The sequence below is a fragment of the Chelonia mydas genome, chromosome 7, assembly GCF_015237465.2.
Source record: "Chelonia mydas isolate rCheMyd1 chromosome 7, rCheMyd1.pri.v2, whole genome shotgun sequence".
In the NCBI taxonomy this organism is placed as follows: domain Eukaryota; kingdom Metazoa; phylum Chordata; order Testudines; family Cheloniidae; genus Chelonia; species Chelonia mydas.
This window is the reverse complement of record NC_057853.1, coordinates 92335355-92353922: the sequence shown is the minus strand read 5'-3', so window position 1 is coordinate 92353922 and position 18568 is coordinate 92335355. Positions and strand designations below refer to the sequence as shown.

At 42.2% G+C, this 18568-nt stretch overlaps 1 protein-coding gene across 18 annotated transcripts in view; it reads left to right on the top strand.

Moving 5' to 3' along the window:
- The first annotated feature begins 2771 nt into the window (after positions 1-2771).
- Positions 2772-18568, top strand: part of EXOC6 (exocyst complex component 6) — a 175856-nt gene continuing 160059 nt past the window's right edge. For 2 of the 18 annotated variants that reach the window (XM_043550683.1, XM_043550689.1), the window contains exon 1: positions 2778-2966. In XM_043550683.1, coding sequence (XP_043406618.1) covers positions 2845-2966 — 122 coding nt within the window. In that variant the 5' untranslated portion in view covers positions 2778-2844. Of the gene's footprint in view, positions 2967-5038; positions 5252-18568 lie in introns of those variants that run through there. The other 16 variants (XR_005226047.2, XR_006292106.1, XM_043550685.1 and 13 more) reach the window with 15 other exon arrangements.

The window sequence follows — 18568 nt, the reverse complement described above, 5'->3', positions numbered from 1 at the left end:
GAGTCATCCACAGGTGCATGGTGCTTGAACTAAGGGTGCGGTGGGTGCTGGCTTGAAGTGGTTTCCATTATGTACAGGGTTTACATTTTGGTTCAATGGCTCTCAGCACCCCCACTATAAAAATTGTTCCAGCACCCCTGCACAGTTGGTTACCCACAGACTTCCCCAGGGGCCCTTGAGCTGTCCAGGGTGTAATCATAAGTCCTGCTGGTATCACACCCCAGCTGAACAGCTTGGTGTCAGCCTCAGACCAGCTAGCCACACTCTGGGAAGAAGGTTTCCCCCCGACTCACCACCAGACTGAACCAAGTGCAATAGCAAAGCTAGAACAAATACTACAGGTGCACAGAGCTTCATATAAGGCAAGATCTGACTGCTGAAGTGGGGTGTGTATCCTGGGAGGAGCTAACTTCTGGTCAGAAGGCAAAGGTGCAACAAATAACCGCTGGTGGGAATTTTGCAAGAGGCATTGAGGGACTCTCAGCACTTGAGTGGATCATAAGTTGCGTTCCCACTACATTACTAGCTCAAGCTTCAACCCACTCCCCCCATTGGGCTAACTACCCATTCACCATTTCACTTGAGAGGCTAGAGCTTTTTGTGTGTAGATGTGAGTCAGGTTAGGGGCAAAGCCTGAGTTATACCTTGAACTAACAATGAAGTGACGACAAGCCCTATAACTTTACCATCAAAATGTTTGTGATGATTAGATATTTTCCACTGGTTTACATGTACAGCTATGAACATTAACTCAAACCATCTCAAAACAAAAGTAGGAGAAAAAGCTACAAAAATAAGCAGAGCACCAACTCTGCTTGTTTCTCCGTGCATACCCTAATATACAGTGGGCTAGAACTGGCAATGTACATAGTGCTCTCAATTCACATTTCAGTCAATGGGATTGAAGGGACACAATACTTTCTAGGATTGGGCCCCATAGCCTCTATGTCTTTTAAAAATAAACTTATGGCCCCAATTTTTGAGTAGTACCTTAGTCTGTAAATAGGCCCATTAATTTCATGTACTTAATACAGCCCAGATAGCTGTCTAACAAGCAAAAAGTTAATTTGTTCATTACATGGTAAGAATGTACCAAATCCAATGAATCCATTCATCAACAGTAGGTGCGCTTATCTTCCAAGGATGGCCAGTAACATAGCTGTGAGGATGGCTGCAGAGACCCTCATAAAAATTAACCACATTGATTTCTAGATACAGTCCTACAAGAGAAGTATCTGGATCTAATGGAAGATAGAGTCCTGCGGTTTCATTTATTACATCTTTTGACCTTGAATCAGAAAGGTAGTAAGTGGACAAAACCAGGAAATGTAGCTGTGACTCAGGCCACTAACTAATCATTTTAATAACTTTTGTAATTATTAAACTAACTTTTTAATGTCCTCAATTATTTTAAAAGTTAATACCTAATCTCCCTTCTTATAGTGCAAGATTAGAACTGTTAGTCAAGCCATCCTTTCATCTGCATTTGTGTGACATCCAGTGGCTGGATGGGTCAATCACAAGTGTGTATTATCTATTAATGATACAAAAGATGAATCCCAAACACTAGCTGTTACACAATAGTGAGCACCTGAAATATTTATTACAGAGCAGTTAACTTTTATTTACAGAATAAAGACAACAAGTAGAGAAGAAGTTGTGCAAGAGATAGTTGTCTGAAAACAGCACAGGATTTATAATAAAGAGATTCCTGCTAAATTTTTGGGGTTTCTGCTGCACATAACAACTTTCCTAAAAGATCCTAGCAATCAGGGCTCAGTCTTGCTCTTATTGACGTAATGGTAACACATTCATTTCAGCAGGAGCAGGATTGGGATCTAAATCAAGTTTTTATTTAAGTCTCTGAGTGAGAGTGAGATACCAAAATAGATAAGCTATAAAAAGACTGCCCTTTCCACACAACACTGCTTGTCAGCATTAGGCTTCCAGTCGTTTGTTTCTCAACGAATTTGGCACTCTATTCTCAAGTTTGACAAAACTGGATGAGATTGAGATTCATTTGAGGAAGTTGTACCAGATATTTTCCTTGCTGTAGATTAATGGTCAGACAAAGACTTGAAATCAGTGGTGCTCAGGAGTCTACCCACTAGGTTCTCAAGGCAAGATTGGGGCCTGCATAATGAATTGGTGTGAATTTTGTTTATAGCATGAATGGACACCATCAACTTAAAAACCTCATTTCTATCTGAACAGTTTACCTGTTACTGTACAAATGACACATAAAATTACTAAACTGAAAGAGATTAAAGCATAAACATTTTCTTTTCTTTTTTAGTGTACTTTTGCATTTCACAGCCCTTTTTCCTAACAGTTTTCTGTTTGTGTGAGTCTTTCACAAAGCAACAGGGAAAAGACAAACATTTGGAAAACAGGAAAATGTGATTTCAAATGCACAAAAATTGACAGAGGGACTCAAAGGTAGGTTTCCTCTCTGAAACTACTTGTAAATCTTGTTTTGAAGATAACTAAATTTCAGGTTTTTGGTGTCCCCTTTCATCTGCAATATTTATCATCAGTGAAATGTTTTAAATGTGTTAATGAACTATTCAATGCTTTTGATAACAAAGTTTCCCTGAAAATAATAAGTCCATCTTCAAGAAAAGACATTAATGAAGTGGGTACAGTGTAATCTGCACATTACTAGAGGAGACAGGAAAAGAGCAGCTGTGCAGCGTTCTTGGACACAAAGTCCTCAGGAATCACGAGGTCAGCCCACGGTCTGATTTTTCACTGCTGGTTTTGCTGACTACAGATTCATTCTGGTAATGACAGTAAACAGAATAAAAGTCCTGTCCTGAAGTTAGAACTGTTTCACGCTCTGCAATGGCTAGAAAAAGCAAACTAAACTTGCTGGAGCTTTATTCAGAAGAAAACAAAGATCAAATATATGAAAATGTCTTTGCTGAGATTGAGTCATTTGAGCTGCCTCTTGGAACCAGTTTAAGGTAGGCATCAGTTATATCATATCATATTGTATAAAATGGATTTGTTTTATTCTTAGGCTGTTGTTTCCCTCACCCCCAGGTACTAGAGGCCTAATCCTGCACACACTGAAATCCATAAGAAAACTTCCTTTGAATTCAGTGGGAGTAGGATTGGGCCCTAAAGGAACAAGCATAGACTAAAAGCCTATACTTAGCCCCTTCTCACCAGGACAAGAGGTGTCTTTACAGACTTACCACTAGTGCTCCATGAAGCAAGAAATTACTTTTATAAATGAAAACAAGAACCAATCACTGGTTTTTCATAATGGAATGCTTTTAATTTGTTATCAGCCAATAACAACAGCTACATGCTTGAAAAAATAGGTGAATGACTTTTAATTCACATATTTTAGACAGACACTACCTTTCTTTATTATCAAAGTGCATCTACATGCACTCAAGTTTTATTTAGTGAAATTCCTAAATGTCTTTGAAAAAATTAGAAATAATGCATTTACAGTTTATTGCATTTTCATGGACACGAAGCTTATACATTAAAGATTGTATGTTTAGCTTTACTGTTGGTGTCTGCAGCAGAGTGTTAAAAATACCTTGTCTGGTACTGTGCATGTCCATTTGCAGTAAGGATCAGACTAAAGAGAGAAACCATATATCTTCATTTAGAAATAAATTTAATTTTTCCTGAAACTTGCATCTGTCACCCTGTTCTGTAAATAACTTGAGTGATGGAAAAAAGGAATGTAGGAAGAATTTTACTATACAGCAATGATTTCTACAGGGAAATAATATAGGAAAAGTACCTAAAACCTGAAAATAGTTTCCCCCTCTGAGTTATCTCCCTCTCTAAGTCTACTCGACACTAGCATATAGGTCTGGATCCAAAAGGTCTAGCTCATTCTTTCACCCATCTCCAAAGTTATCATGGCCTCTCTGAAACACAAGTAAACTGGATACAGATTTATTTGATTTAAAAAAGATAGCTACACTTGCTGTCTGTTTAGAATGTAAAAAGGCCTGGGGATCTAGATGAAAAATGGACCTTGCTGGATTCTGGTCCATATTTTGATTTTTTAAGTGCTCCCGTTCCAGAGTGTAATAGGGGACCAGATTTTTAAAAGGGCCTTGGAGCAGCTATAAGTGATCTCTTTATATTGTAGAATTTAGAGATGAATAGCAAAACAAACAAACAAACAAACAAAAAACAACAACAAAACCCAAAACCAAACTGTTGGATTGGGCAACACCCGGGTGTTTGAAGCACCTATGCGCAAGGATGCATCAGGGTCCAGAATTTTTGGTGCAGTAGGAGTGGCCCTGGAATTTATGAGCAGGGGATAGGGCGACCAGACAGCAAATGTGAAAAATCTGGACTGGGGTGGAGGGTAATAGGAGCCTATATAAGAAAAAGACCCAAATATCTGGACAGTCCCTATAAAATCGGGACATCTGGGTCACCCTAGCAGGGGATGTAACAGATTCAGCAGAATCCACATGCTTGGAGGGTGTTTTTGTAGCGTGTGTGTGCTGGGATGTGCGAAGGTCCAAAATTGTTGGTGAAGTAAAAGCCGTTAGACTGGTTCTCAGTGTGGGCGTTAGAATTTGGAGCTGTGGGCCAAAATCTGGACAGGTGCAGGTGCCAGGGCCTAGTTTTTCACGAACTCATCATACTCCAACATGTGCCAAGACTGGATGTTATACGATCATTTACTATTATTATCTGGCGTGGGCGGGAAGAGTGGCTAGACTTGTTTTCTAGCTTGCAGCTGCATTTGGGAGCGGAGAGCCACACAGATCAGCAGAGCCCTCTTTGTGCGATCTAACCAGACACTCTGTATCTTTTCCCTCCGCACTCTTAAGCCTGGACTCCTCTCTCCAGTCTTCCCTTGCCCAATCCTCCCGGGTCCCAGCAGCCCCGGTTCCTTCTCGCTGAATCCCTGCTCCCCCCTCCAGTAGCTGCCTTCTCAGCAACGCCGGCCCCGCTCTCTCCCCTCACCGCCCTCTCAGCTCCGACTGCGCACGTCTCCCTGCCCCCCGGTACCCCAGCAGCCCGCTGCGGAGCGGCTGGGCTTGGCGCTAGCGGCTGCAGCTCTCGGGGTGTGGGCGTGGAGCGCGGGAGCCCGATCCCCGGCCGGCAGCGGCTGCAGCGCCGCCTCCCCAGCGCGTCCCGCAGCGCCGCCGCTGCCTGGTTCCCTCCCACCCAAGATGGCGGAGAGCCTCCCCGAGCATGAGCGGATCCTGCAGGAGATCGAGAGCACGGACACGGCCTGCGTGGGGCCCACCCTGCGGTGAGGGGCAGGCACCAGGGCCGGGAGGCGGGTGGGGGTCTGCAGACGGCGAGGGGCTTCCCGCCCGGCGAGACCCAGGGGCTGGGCCGGGCCCTCGCACTGACAGCTCCGCCCCAGGGACACCGAGCCTCCGGCGAATGCTGTGCGGGGCGCAGCCCTTTGGGGGTTCGCCCCCGCTGAGCCTCGGGGCCCCCTCGGGGCAAGCCGCCCCTCTGTTCACAAAGCCCCTTCCCCCCCTCCAGCTCCCGGCGGGGCCCTGCTCGCAGCGCTGCACCCCGGCCACTGGGAACCGCCTCCGGCCTTGGAGGGAAGGGGCGCGCCCCAGCGTGGAGCATCCCCCGCTGCCCCGAGTTTTCGGGGCCTGGCCGGAGCCGCGGGAGCTGTCAGGGGGAAGGCGCTGGCGGAGGCAGGTAGAGCACGGGGACCCCAGCACGTTCAGGACTCGCTGGACCAGCTGGTTATTGTACCAGCGCGGGGCAGGCACCCCTGGAGGGCCTGGGCACTGGCCCCCTCCTAGACACACTGCAGGTCCGTGCCACATGCGCTTCCCGTAACCGACAGCATCAGCCTGATTCCGATTGTTCCCTGTGGGGAGAGGGGACTAGCTTGTCACGTTCCCACCCCACTCCTGGCCGGGACAGCGTTGGTTCTGGTGCAGAAAGCCGTCCCGATCTGTCTAAAGTTAACGTGGTCTGCATGGGAGGAAGGGCACCAAACGAGGCTTCAGTTGTTGGTGTGTTTGTATTTGGGAGCTGTCAAAGGCGGTGGGTGTGGCTGGCTGCTGGTTTCCTCATTGGCTTTGGGATTCGGGATGCTCCCTTTTGAAGTGGTGTCAGCTTCCCCATCCCATTTCCGATCTCAGCTTTTCTTATTATCTTTGAGTCTGTGGTTGACAAGTGGTCACAGGGTAAAATCCTAAACATTCTGTAAAAAGAAAAGGAGTACTTGTGGCACCTTAGAGACTAACCAGTTTATTTGAGCATAAGCTCATCTCTGCATCCGATGAAGTGAGCTGTAGCTCATGAAAGCTTATGCTCAAATAAATGTGTTAGTCTCTAAGGTGCCACAAGTCCTCCTTTTCTTTTTGCGAATACAGAATAACACGGCTGCTACTCTTAAACATGCTGTGAAACCTTATCCTGGGTGCTTGATGTAGTAAGGAGCAGCAATACTCCACTCCACATTTAAGATTGAAGTTAGTTTTCCCACTATGAAACTAGTTGTTAATCTCCTCTAATTTCACCCAAGTGAAACTGATTCCCCTGAAATGTTGCCACGTCTCATACTTTGGTAGATTTTTTTCTGGTAGTTTGATAACATTCAGAAAATTTTCGACTCACCATAACTGCAAAATTATTTTTTCAGCTGTCAGAGCTCTCAAATGGTTCTGTCTGCAAACTTCAAATAGGTCTTGTTTTCTTGGCCTTGTTGAGGAGAAATATCTTTAGTACTTTTGTGGAGGGGGAACAGTCTAGGCCAGTGCTACTCAAAGTGGTGATCCGCGGACTGGTGCTGGGTCCGTGAGCCATTGGCTGCTGGTCTGCGCGCACATTGGGAAAAAAAATTGCCGGTACCCCACATCAGATAGCTTGAGAAGCACTGGTCGAGGCTTTGTTGCAACTGCTGGTCTAACGGGGTAGTAGAAAGGGTGTCACACAGACGCAGGTATTCAGGATATGGAGAGATTGTGCGGGACCAGGAGGGACATGGCCTGCCTGGAGCTTTACTTCCTGATCTCTGAATGAAGGAATCCAAGATTGCTGGGAGGAAAGGGAGCCTGGAATGGGACAGGAGACTTGTCAAAGCATAATAATAATAATAATAATACCTAACTCTTATATAGCACTTTTCATCAGTAGATCTGACAGTACTTTACAAAGGAGGTAAGTTTTACAGAGGGAGAAATATTTCAAAGGCATTCAGCCAACACACAAAGGTATTACACTCCCTTTGCAAAAATGGACACCTTTTAAAAACAAAACTACATTTAAAGTTCTGGAAATGAATAGTTAAGGGATCCAGCTGGTTCCCAACTGCTGTTTTGTAATGCATCATTCATTATTATCCGCACAACTTACACTGGACCAACCTTACCCCTCTCCCACCAAATGATTTGGCCTCGATTTCAAACCAGATAGACAATTGATAATATTTAGGTATTAGAATTTTTACTTGAATTTAAGTAAATTATTAAATAGCCTCAGTTCTACCTCAAGCCCATGGTTGTCAGAGTCTAGAGACAGCGGCATTCCTCTCCTTTGAATTTAGAGGCAGAGGCATACCTCCCATGGATTAGTAACTGATGGAAAGACAGGAAACAAAGGGTAGGAATAAATAGTCAGTTTTCACAGTGCAGAGAGGTGAACAGTGCAGTACCCCAAGGATCTCTACTGGGACCTGTGTTGTTCAGCATTATTCATTAATAATCTGGAAAAAGAGGATTAACAGTGAAGTAGTAAAGTTTGCATATGACAAAAAGCTATTCAAGATAGTTAAGTCCAAAGCAGACTGCAAGGATTTACAGAGGGATCTCACAAAACTGGGTGACTGGGTGACAAAATGGCAGACAAAATTCAGCATTGATAAGTGCAAACTAAGGCACACTGGAAAAAATAATCTCAACTATAAATATGCAATGGTGGGTTCTAAATTAGCTGTTACCACTCAGGAAAGATCTTTGAGTCACCATGGATACTTCTTTGAAAACTTCTGCTCAATGCTTAGCAGCAGTTAAAAAGGCTAACAGTATGTTAGGAACTATTAGGAAAGGGATAGAAAATAAGACAGAAAATATAACAACACTATATAAATCCATGGTGCACCTACTCTTTAAATAGTGTGTCCAGTTCTGGTTGTCCCATCTCAAAAAGAATATAGTGGAACTGGGAAAGGTTCAGAGAAGGCAACAAAGAGATCAGAGGTATTAAATGACTTCTGTGCGAGGAGAGACTAAAAAGATTAGGGCTGTTCATCTTAGAAAAGAGACAACTAAAAGGGGGTATGATAGAAATCTGTAAAATCATGAATTATGTGGAAAAAATCAATAGAGAAGTGTTATTTACCCTTTCACACAATACAAAAAACAGAGGTCACTCAATGAAATTAATAGGCAGCAGATTTGATAAAAACAAGAGGAAGTACTTCTTCACACAACTAAACTATGGAGCCCATTGCCATGGGATGTTGTGATGGCCAAAAATATAACTGGGTTCAAAAAAGAACTGGGTAAGTTCATGGAGGATAGTTCCATCAACAGCTATTAGCCAAGATGGCCAAGGATACAGCCTCATACTCGGGGCGATCCAAAACCTCTAAATACCAGAAGCAAGGTGTGAAAGCCAGAGATGGATCTCACCATAATTGCCTTGTTCTGTTCACTCCTCCTTAAGTTGTTGTATGGACCACTGTTGGAGACAACATACTGGGCAAGATCCACCATGGCGTGACCCAGTATAGCTGTTCTTATGTTCTCTTTTATTAAAGCAAGAACAAAGCTAAATGTAAAACCAAGTGATAGACAATAAAAATAAGAGAATACAAATGAAAACAGCTCTGTCTCCATAGCCCAAAATAGAACAAGCTGAACATAGAACAATGCCTTTAGACAATCATACCAGTAACAATATTTCATTTTAATTTTCCTGCAACAATGAGTCCACAGGCCAGATATTAGGGCAACCACATTTTGTCATTGGATAACCACATCTGACATCTTATCTGCTCATAGATGTGATCAGAAAAAAAAAATCCCCAGCCTGATTGTTCGTATACCATCCAATGCTATCATCCCCAGTCTAGTGACAGACAACTCCAATGCTGCTGCTGCTGCTCACTAGACATTCTGTTAAGGCTACAGATATGTGTAGCTAGCTAATGTGTATAAGTAATAAACCTTACATTGAAGGAATTTTAAATCTGCATAATCTGTGAGCATCCGACTCTCATTCTAAAGGCATTTTTAAACAGGTTATGTACTTTCCTTTGAGCAAGCCTCTTGAAAGGGCACAGGAATATCTGTGTCTGTTAAAATATTATCACTTGGAGCCCAAGCCTGAAATCTTTTTTCAGGCAAAATCCCCATTGACTACAATAGGCATTCTGACTCAGTAAAATCAGGTCCTCACTCTCCATGTCTGCTCTCTACTGCTGGATAGAATATCTATTCTTTGAAACCTCAATTGCTGAATGAAGGAGACAGGATTCCCTGCCAGTGCCACTGCTACTCCTGCTTCTTATATCTTGTATGTTAATGATGTTTTACTGATGTGGGTGCGACTTGTTCCCTTAGTGGATATCAGTTTTCTTACAGAACATACGTATTGCTAAAAGGTCCTTAGCTATGTGTCTCTAGTCCTATTATTTCTGGAATGTCACCCATTTTGATTTTTAAGGTATACAGCAGTGCTATGCTCTATTTCCAAAGATTTGTTCAAGAAATGGCAAGAAAAACTGGTATTGTGCACATTTGATTCTCCCTTATAGCAGGACAGCTTTGATCTGTTTTACTAGTGCAAAGAAGCCTTAAAGTCTGCTTAGTGAGTCTTAGGAGGATCACCACAGTGTAGTGGGATCCTCAAATAGCATAGAACCTGTCTAATGGCTCCTACACCATCTCTGCTCCTCAGAGTCAGTGCAAGTAATATGATTAGAAGGAAGAGGGCATGGCAGTGGTGTCCCTGCATCTAGTGATCTCCAGCTGCTGTAATAACCTCTTTGGGTTTTTGGCACAAATTGGAGCAGCCTAGAAGCTACCAGAATATACTTTAACTTGCACAAAGGAACCAAATTGGTGCAGAGTGGTCTCAAGATCAAGGGATCAAAGGTTGCTTAAACCATCTTTGCATTGTCTTTCCTAACTTGTAATGAATGCTTCTTAGCTGCAGCTGAGGATCAGCAACCACTGTGTGCATGTCATATTCACTGAACAGCCAATTCTACTCTACAGAACACTATCCAAACCCTATAGATTTGACAAAGTACATAGCATCTCCTTGTCAAAACATCATAATCTCTATAGAATGTTCATGACCAGTCCCTCTTTCATGTCATGTTATGAAACTGAAAGTACAGTGTGTTGACAAAAGGCAGGACAATTTACGGACTTCAGTGAGATAATTTTCAAATACAGTAATATTGTAGAATTCACGTGTACCTCAGATTAAGAAGAAATCCTTCCACAGTGACAGTTGTACATTCATCTGTATTAAACTATTGCCTCTTCGAATCAGGGACTGGCTGCTCCCTTCCTTACAATAGCCGGTATTAGGAAGGCTCTGAGATTGGAGAGGGGAAGAAAAGAAGCTTTGTCTTCCTTCTTCTAAGAGACAGAGGCTGCAGATTTCAGAGAGCAATTAGCAAGAGGCTGATACCAAAGATCCTAGCCCAAAGAGGGTCCAAGGATAGCACTGTGGAAAGGACTCAGAACCCTCCATTTCCCCAGGGTAGCTAGGGGAGTAGGACTACACTTCTCACCAGGACACTGTCCCAAACCTCACTGGAATTGCTATCCTCATTTTTTGTATTGACTACTAAGTTTTGTCTTCTGATTAGTTCGTATGGTAATTTTTTCAAGTGCTGCATATAATGGATTGTGGAATATAGCACACACAGTGTGCCTTAAAAACACCCCTAACGTGGGCTACATCAGCCTCTAACTCGGTCCTTTCACTATTTTCCAAATGGGTGACAGCCAAATTACAATTTTTGATCACTGCCTTCAGAACTCTGACCTGACTAGCAATCCGGGAACTTGTTGGATGCTTCTGAAATATCTCATTGTAACTTCAGAGGCATCAGCAACAGCTCGGAGTTGTTGCCATGCTTTGGGACTTAAATAGTAAAATCTGAAAATGTCTTTCAAAACACATTCAGACTTTTAAGGAAATAGGGATAAACTTTTTATAGATCCAGAATACCAAGCTCAGTTTATGGTTGATGCAGTGCACAACATCACTGAGGAATATCTAATCTAAACTTGGCCTGCACATCGTTTGAACAACTCATTCACTGTTGCATCATCTACATTTAGACAAACTAGTTTTGATTTGAACTCTTCTTTGCTATTTTGTTCCTAATGCTGATTTTATTTCCTATATGATACCATCCCACGTTATGGGTCTTCTGTGACCAAAGAGAATACACAGTTTCCCATCCTGCACAAATCTGATGTGTTCTGACACTTGCCTAGCTACAGACCTGTCAGTGAATGCACTAACCAGCGAAGTAGTAAGTGTAGCTTTCTATATGTGTTTCTCAGACAGTTCTTTAAGAGACTTTGCAGTTACCTCTATACTTTCACTGCATAAATATCAATGTAATTTGGTCCAAGGTAAGGCTATTTTTGACCTGTAAATTAGAGTATTTCACAATCTCTAAAACAGAAATCATGTCCAGTGACTGTAAGTGCTGCTAAAAAAGGTCGCAAACAGTTGAATCTCTTCACGTTACATTTTGTGGAACAGTACACTAATAAGAAAACACATTTTCTTCTTCCATGCTTTTCACATGAGCAGCAGAGCATTCTGTATAAATAGGTTTCAGAGTAACAGCCGTGTTAGTCTGTATTTGCAAAAAGAAAAGGAGTACTTGTGGCACCTTAGAGACTAACCAATTTATTTGAGCATAAGCTTTCGTGAGCTACAGCTGAGCAGTAGCTGTAGCTCACGAAAGCTTATGCTCAAATAAATTGGTTAGTCTCTAAGGTGCCACAAGTACTCCTTTTCTTTTTGTATAAATAGGGACTCACTTCTGAAGGACTTATACCCATCTGTAGAAAGGCTGTTCATTTTTCACAAAAAAATTTGTGATATCTGCAAACAACAGAATATTTCATCTCCGTGACACAAACCCCATGGACATTTAGGTTTTCATGAATTCTGGGTGGTGCTTTATGTCACATTATTTCCCGTAGTCCTTCCTTGGGAGGAAGCATGGTCTAGTGGATAGAGCACTGGTCTGGGAGTTAGGAGACCTGGATTCTAGCCTTGGTTCTGCCATTGATGTGCTGTATGAACTCAGGCAAGTCACTTAACCTCTCTGTACCTCTGTTTTTCTCCTCCTGCCCTTTGTCTGTCTTGGCTATTTAGAGTACACTCTTATTGGGCAGGGACCCTATATCTTTGTATAGAGCAGAGCACAATGGGCCCCAGTTATGGTTGGAACCTCTAACCATTGCTATAATATAAATAAATATCAGCATTCTCTTCTTTTCCATGTGCTTTATGCTTACTTGGTCCAGGGCATTCAGCATCACCACCAACTGATTAACCCCCACCCCCGTCTAAAAAAGAAACCTTACCACAGCAACAATGTAGTGGTGTGACATATCCCATGTTTCTGAAACTTTTTAAAATCAACCATGTCCATGCATGTTCACAGTTCTTGTACAGATGTGTTTAAAATAGCATAAAAGGTTTATTTGCAAATGGAACTGCGTGGTGGCAGTAGAAGCTAAGTTTGTAATTGCAAGGCTGTAACATAGTATTAGAGGGCTAACTCCTTCCAAAAATCAAATCAAACTGCTGCGGCATGTAATCAAATTATATTGCATTGTAATACGCCGGTTCTGGCTCAGTAGCTTGCCTTTATGGATACTACCTGACTATATCTGAAAAACCTAACCCTAATTCTTGTCACTGCAGACCTCAGATAAGAGTGCTTGACAACACATTCACACTGAGGCTCTGCTCATGCATTTCTCTTTGGTCTTGCTTCCTTCTCCCAAGGAGTTATTTTTGTGGCTGGCATCACTTATGTCCTGGCCAAGAAGGAGTTAATAGTCTATCTTGGAGGCAGCTAATAGTCTATCTTGAAATCCTTACTGCACCTCAGCCTTTGCCAGTAAAATAAAGTCTGGAGGAAACGAAGATACTCCAGCTGAGGGAATAATAAGGAAGCAAATAAGTTTTAGAATTCAGCTGCCCTGATGGAGAAATCTGGAATTTGAGGTAGAGGACTAAGGAGGTAGGTTGAATTGCTCTAAGAACCTGCAGAGAAGGCTGTGACTTATTTATTGCTTATTCATTTGTCAAAATAAAGGCAAACTTCAAGAAGGGTTTTGAGTTTCAACACTACACAGGACATTTGGGTTGTATTTTAGGACAGGTGGAAAAGTTATCTGCTCACAAATCCCACTGATTGCAAATATTGGAGTCCTCACTGACAACAGAGATATCTAAATGCATGTGTTCTAGTAACTAGATATAATGGGGCATGTCATATGAGACATTTCAACCTTATAAGGAGAACCCTGTGTTTTTAAATGAAGTGTTTTATAGATAAATATTTAAAAAAAACAAATATATTGGACACCTGTGGAAACTTCAGCATTGTTATGGCAATAGATGGCTATGAGCTTACATCATGGGATGCAAACTTTCCTACGAATAGATTGACTGTGAGGAAGAGAGTGTATTTGTAGCTGTGTTGGTCTCAGGGTATTAGAGAGACAGGGTGGGTGAAGTAATATTTTTTATTGGACCAACTTCTGTTTGGGAGAGAGCCAAGCTTTCGAGTCACGCAGAGCTCTTCTTCTCTGGGAAAGGTAATCCTAGCATCACAGCAAAATGCAAGGTGGAGCAGATTGTTTAGCATAAGTAGTTAGCATATATTGTAAGGGACCATTCAGGTTAACACCTCTGCAGTCATAAGACAAAAAGATGGGAATAGTGGGTTGCAGATTGTTGTAATTAAGCCATAAACCCAGTGTCTCTGATCAGTCCATGGTTGTTGTTGTCTAGCAGAGTGAGGAATTTAAGCTTCTAGGCTTATTTTTTGAAAGTGTTATGCAGGTTTCTTTTGAGGATGAGGACTGATAGGTCAGATATAGAGTGATCGCTTTATGAAAAGCGTTCAGCCATAGGTGATAGGGTGTTTTTGTTTTTTATCATTTTCCTGTGTGAGTTCATTTGAGAGAGTAGTGATTGTCTGTCTGGTTTTACCCACATAGTTGTTATTGGGGGAATTTAGTGCACTGAATGAGGTATACCGCATGTTGTGATAGGTATGCATAGGATCCATGGCTCTTGAAAGCTGTGTAATGGGGGTGTTGATCATTCTAGCAGTGGAAATATGTCTGGAGGTTTTGCATCTATTGTTCTGGCAGGGTCTGGTGCTGCTTTGAGTTGTTGTGTCCTGGTCTTTGGGAGCTTTCTTCTGATTATGAGCTTGGTGAGGTTGGGGGATTGTTTGAAGGCCAGAAGTGGGGCTTCTGGAAAGATTTCTTTCAGGTTGGGGTCCCCATCGAGTGTGGGTTGTAGTTGCTTGATGATACCCCATATGGGTTCCAGTGTGGAGCACCAGGTGACAACCAGGGGTGTGTGGTTGGAGGGGGTTTATTTTTGTATTGAAGCAGGTTCTCTCTGCTTCAATCCATGATACAATCTACTTCTCTGGTGGAAAGAAAAGGAGGACTTGTGGCACCTTAGAGACTAACCAATTTATTTGAGCATAAGCTTTCGTGAGCTACAGCTCACTTCATCAGATGCATTCAGTGGAAAATACAGTGGGGATTATTGTATGCATTCAGTGGAAAATACAGTGGGGATTATCTCCCCACTGTATTTTCCACTGAATGCATCCGATGAAGTGAGCTGTAGCTCACGAAAGCTTATGCTCAAATAAATTTGTTAGTCTCTAAGGTGCCACAAGTCCTCCTTTTCTTTTTGCGGATACAGACTAACATGGCTGCTACTCTGAAACCTGTCATTATTCAATTCTCTGGTGGAGTGTCCTTTTCGGTGAAAGTTGTTTTAAGTGTGTTAAGGTGCATATCCGGACTTTATCCTCAGAGCATATTTTGTGGTATCTGAGTACCTGGATGTAGGTGTGTTTGGGGTGGTTATAGTGTCTATGAAAGTAGGTTTGATGATCTGTGGGTTTCTTATATATGGTTTTCTGTAGGGTTCCATTGTTGAAAAGCTGATCGTGGTTTCCAGGAAGTTGATGCTAGTGTGAGAGTGTTCCAGAGAGAGTATAATGGGTAGGTGGTATTGTGGTGAAAATCTATGAAGGAGTTTAAACTGTCTGTCCAAAGGATGAAAATATCATGAATGTATTTCAGGTATATCATTGGTATTGTGTTGCATCACTACTGAGTGTGTTTGTGTGTGTAACTAAAAATATATGGATTAACCCTTTAAAGCCACCTAGAAGTGCAAACTTTTATTTGTATACAAATCCAGTACTCCTGATATTGAATGTGGTTTGGGTTGTAGTCTATGGAACTAACTGGTGAATATGTTGCCTTACGCACTTTGCTTTCTAGTATCTATGGTTACAGGATCTTCCCTGCTACCTCCATTTTGTCAACATATGTATTCCAAACAAGGGGAAAACTTTGTTCTTGTTTACATGCATGTAGCTACTGCTGAAATTAGGGGGAGTTCCACAGGAGCAGAATTTTTTCTAGTCTCTTTTATTGTGCATCAGTACAGCAGGAAATTAAAAAAGTAGTGCAGTGCTTGTTTTTCAATCTCTCATTTCATACATCACTAAGTAGCACAAAAGCTTAGCAGGAAGAGACATCTCCTTGGTCAGCAATGTAAAAACAGGAAGGAGGAAGTCTATTGCAAATCTGGGTTTACTGATTATCAGTTCATGTTTCGCTACAGAGGATGTCCATTAACAGCCATCAGCGTGATACATTGCTTATCCAGAGTGAACAATGTCTGCTGTAGTGTCACTACTACAGAATATTGACCCTGGTTATAGGAAGTAATGTTAACTAACAAACTGTACTCAGCCCTTTCCTGCTCATAGAAACAGGATACTATTAGTGAGAACAATTCACAGAAATTGTACATACAGGAAAACAAGGCAAGTAAAGCATAACGGCTAAGCTAAAATTAATAAAATCGTTTTTGTGATTTGGCCTTAGCTTGAGTTCTGCATTGTTCTGGCGTATAATGTGATCTTTTAAATAGAATAGTGACATGTATTTATAAATAAGGATGGCAGAATTGGGCCCTTAGGTAGTGTGTGGCAGTAGAAAGTCTGATTAGGTATTAAGAAATGTGCTTATTAGAATAACTTTTGTTGAATTACAGGAAACAGGTGGTCATTATTTTATAAAGCATTTTAAGGGTGTATGCAGCAAACTACATAAAATTACTCCATGGAAAAAAATAACACAAAGTTTGCAGTTTCTGTAAACACAGAATATCTTTGTATATTATAGGACAAAGGAAATTGCAGTTTTTCCTGTGAAATTGGCGTTTACATTTAATGTGTGATATAGTATCACATTAGTGACACTACAGTTGTGTTTGAGATGGCATTTCCATTCTGAGGCCCTAATCCTGCATTGTAATTGCAATGGGGCTCTGTTAGGGCAGAGTACTGTGCCTGCACTGAGCCCCGCTGAAATCACAGTACAAGATTGGGGTCTAAATGGCTTTATTTTATAGCTTATTCAAAGTAAAACTTCAGCTTTTTCTCAAATGAGAAGCTGTGTATATGTGTCTGTAGTTTATACAAATCCATTTGGCCATTTTTTGTGATGTGCATACAGGGCCATCCTTAGGATTTATGGGGCCCTACACGGTATTATTAAACTGGTGCCCCTATGCCCAAGTTGGGACACAGCCACTACCTCCCATGGACCTCCAGAAGAACCCCGCCCTAATGCTGACACACACTGAGCTTTGTATGCAGCAGGCGCTGTGGCAGCCCGGGCTTGCAGCCAATGCCGGGGAGGGGGGAGGCACTAAAGGATACCAAGCCGCCCAGCCCGCCTCACCTTGGCAGAGAGTCACAGTTCCCCGCAGAGACACCCGTACCCTCTCCCTCACGCAGAATGCGCCTTGCCGGCGCCTTCGGCTCTGTGAATAAGGCCCCTGCCTAAGGACAATGCAGGGTGTGCGGGCTATGTGGGAGCTGACCTGCTCTTATTTGTTCTCCCAGTGGTGCCCCAAATTTTCAGATGCCCTACACAGCTGTGTATGCTGCGTATGCCTAAGGATGGCCCGGTGTGCGTATAGAGGTGTAGAGAGTCATGAAGAGCCTCTGCAGCTTTCATGCAAAATTGCTTCACACGAGGAGAAGTTACTGACATGAGAAAATACCATATTGAACGTGCACAGTGTGTTAAATAAGTGTTTTCTTTTTAAAATTTCACTTTGAAAATGACTGTCAAAATGTCACTGTGGAGTTCCTTGTTTGTCTGTGACTTCTCTGTCAAAACTGATCAGTTTGAGTTTTTAAAAAGTGTTTTTTCCTAACTTTCAGCACTGGAACTCTATTTGAGACGTTGCAAGCAGTTTGGAGGACAGAATTAGAATTCAAAATGACCTTTACAAATGGGTGAATTGGTATGAATTCAACAATATGAAATTCAATAACGTGCAAAGTATAGGGTTGCCAACTCTGACTGAAGCTATTCCAGGAGATTTTTTTCCCCCCAACATGACATAATGTCATTTTCTTAACATATCCTATTAAAATTGCCTGGATTACTTTGAGTCGTCACCGGGAGATTGATGCTGATTCCGGGAGACTCCAGGCCAAATCTGGAGGGTTGCCAACCCTAGCAAAATACTTCACTTAGGAAGGAAAAATCAAATGCACAGCTACAAAATGGGGAATAACTGGCTACGCAGTAGTACTGCTGAGAAGGATGTGGGGTTCTAGTGGATTGCAAATATAAGTCTACAATGTGATGCAGTTGAAAAAAAGGTTAAGATTATTCTAGTGTGTATTAACAGGAATGTTGTGTGTAAGACATGGGAGGTAATTGTCCCTCTCGGCACTGAGGCTTCAGCTGTAGTACTGTGTCCAGTTCTGGGCACCACCCTCTGGAAAGATGTGGACACATTGGAGAGACTCCAGAGGAGAGCAACAAAAATGTTAAAAGGTTTGAAACCCTGACATTTGGGGAAAGGTTAAAAAAACTGGGCACTGTTTTATCTTGAGAAAAGAAGACTGGGGGGACCTGATAAGTCTTCACATATGTAAGGGCTGTTATAAAGAAGACTGTGATCACTTGATTTCCATGTAGGACAAAAAGTAATATACTTAGTCTGCAGCAAGGGAGATTTAGGTTAGATATTTGGAGAAACTTCCTAACTGTAGGGATAGTTAATCACTGATATAGGATTTCAAGGGTGGTTGTAGAATCCCCATCACTGGAGGCTTTTAAAAACAGGTTGGACAAACGCTTGTCGGGGATGGTCTAGGTTTAATTGGTCCTGCCACAGTGCAGGGGGCTGGGGTCTTGGACATGATGACTTCTTAAGGTCCCTTCCAGCCCTACATGTCTATGATTCTGTGAAAGTCATGTCATACATCCCCTACAGTAATAAAAGTTCTACAGTCCAACTT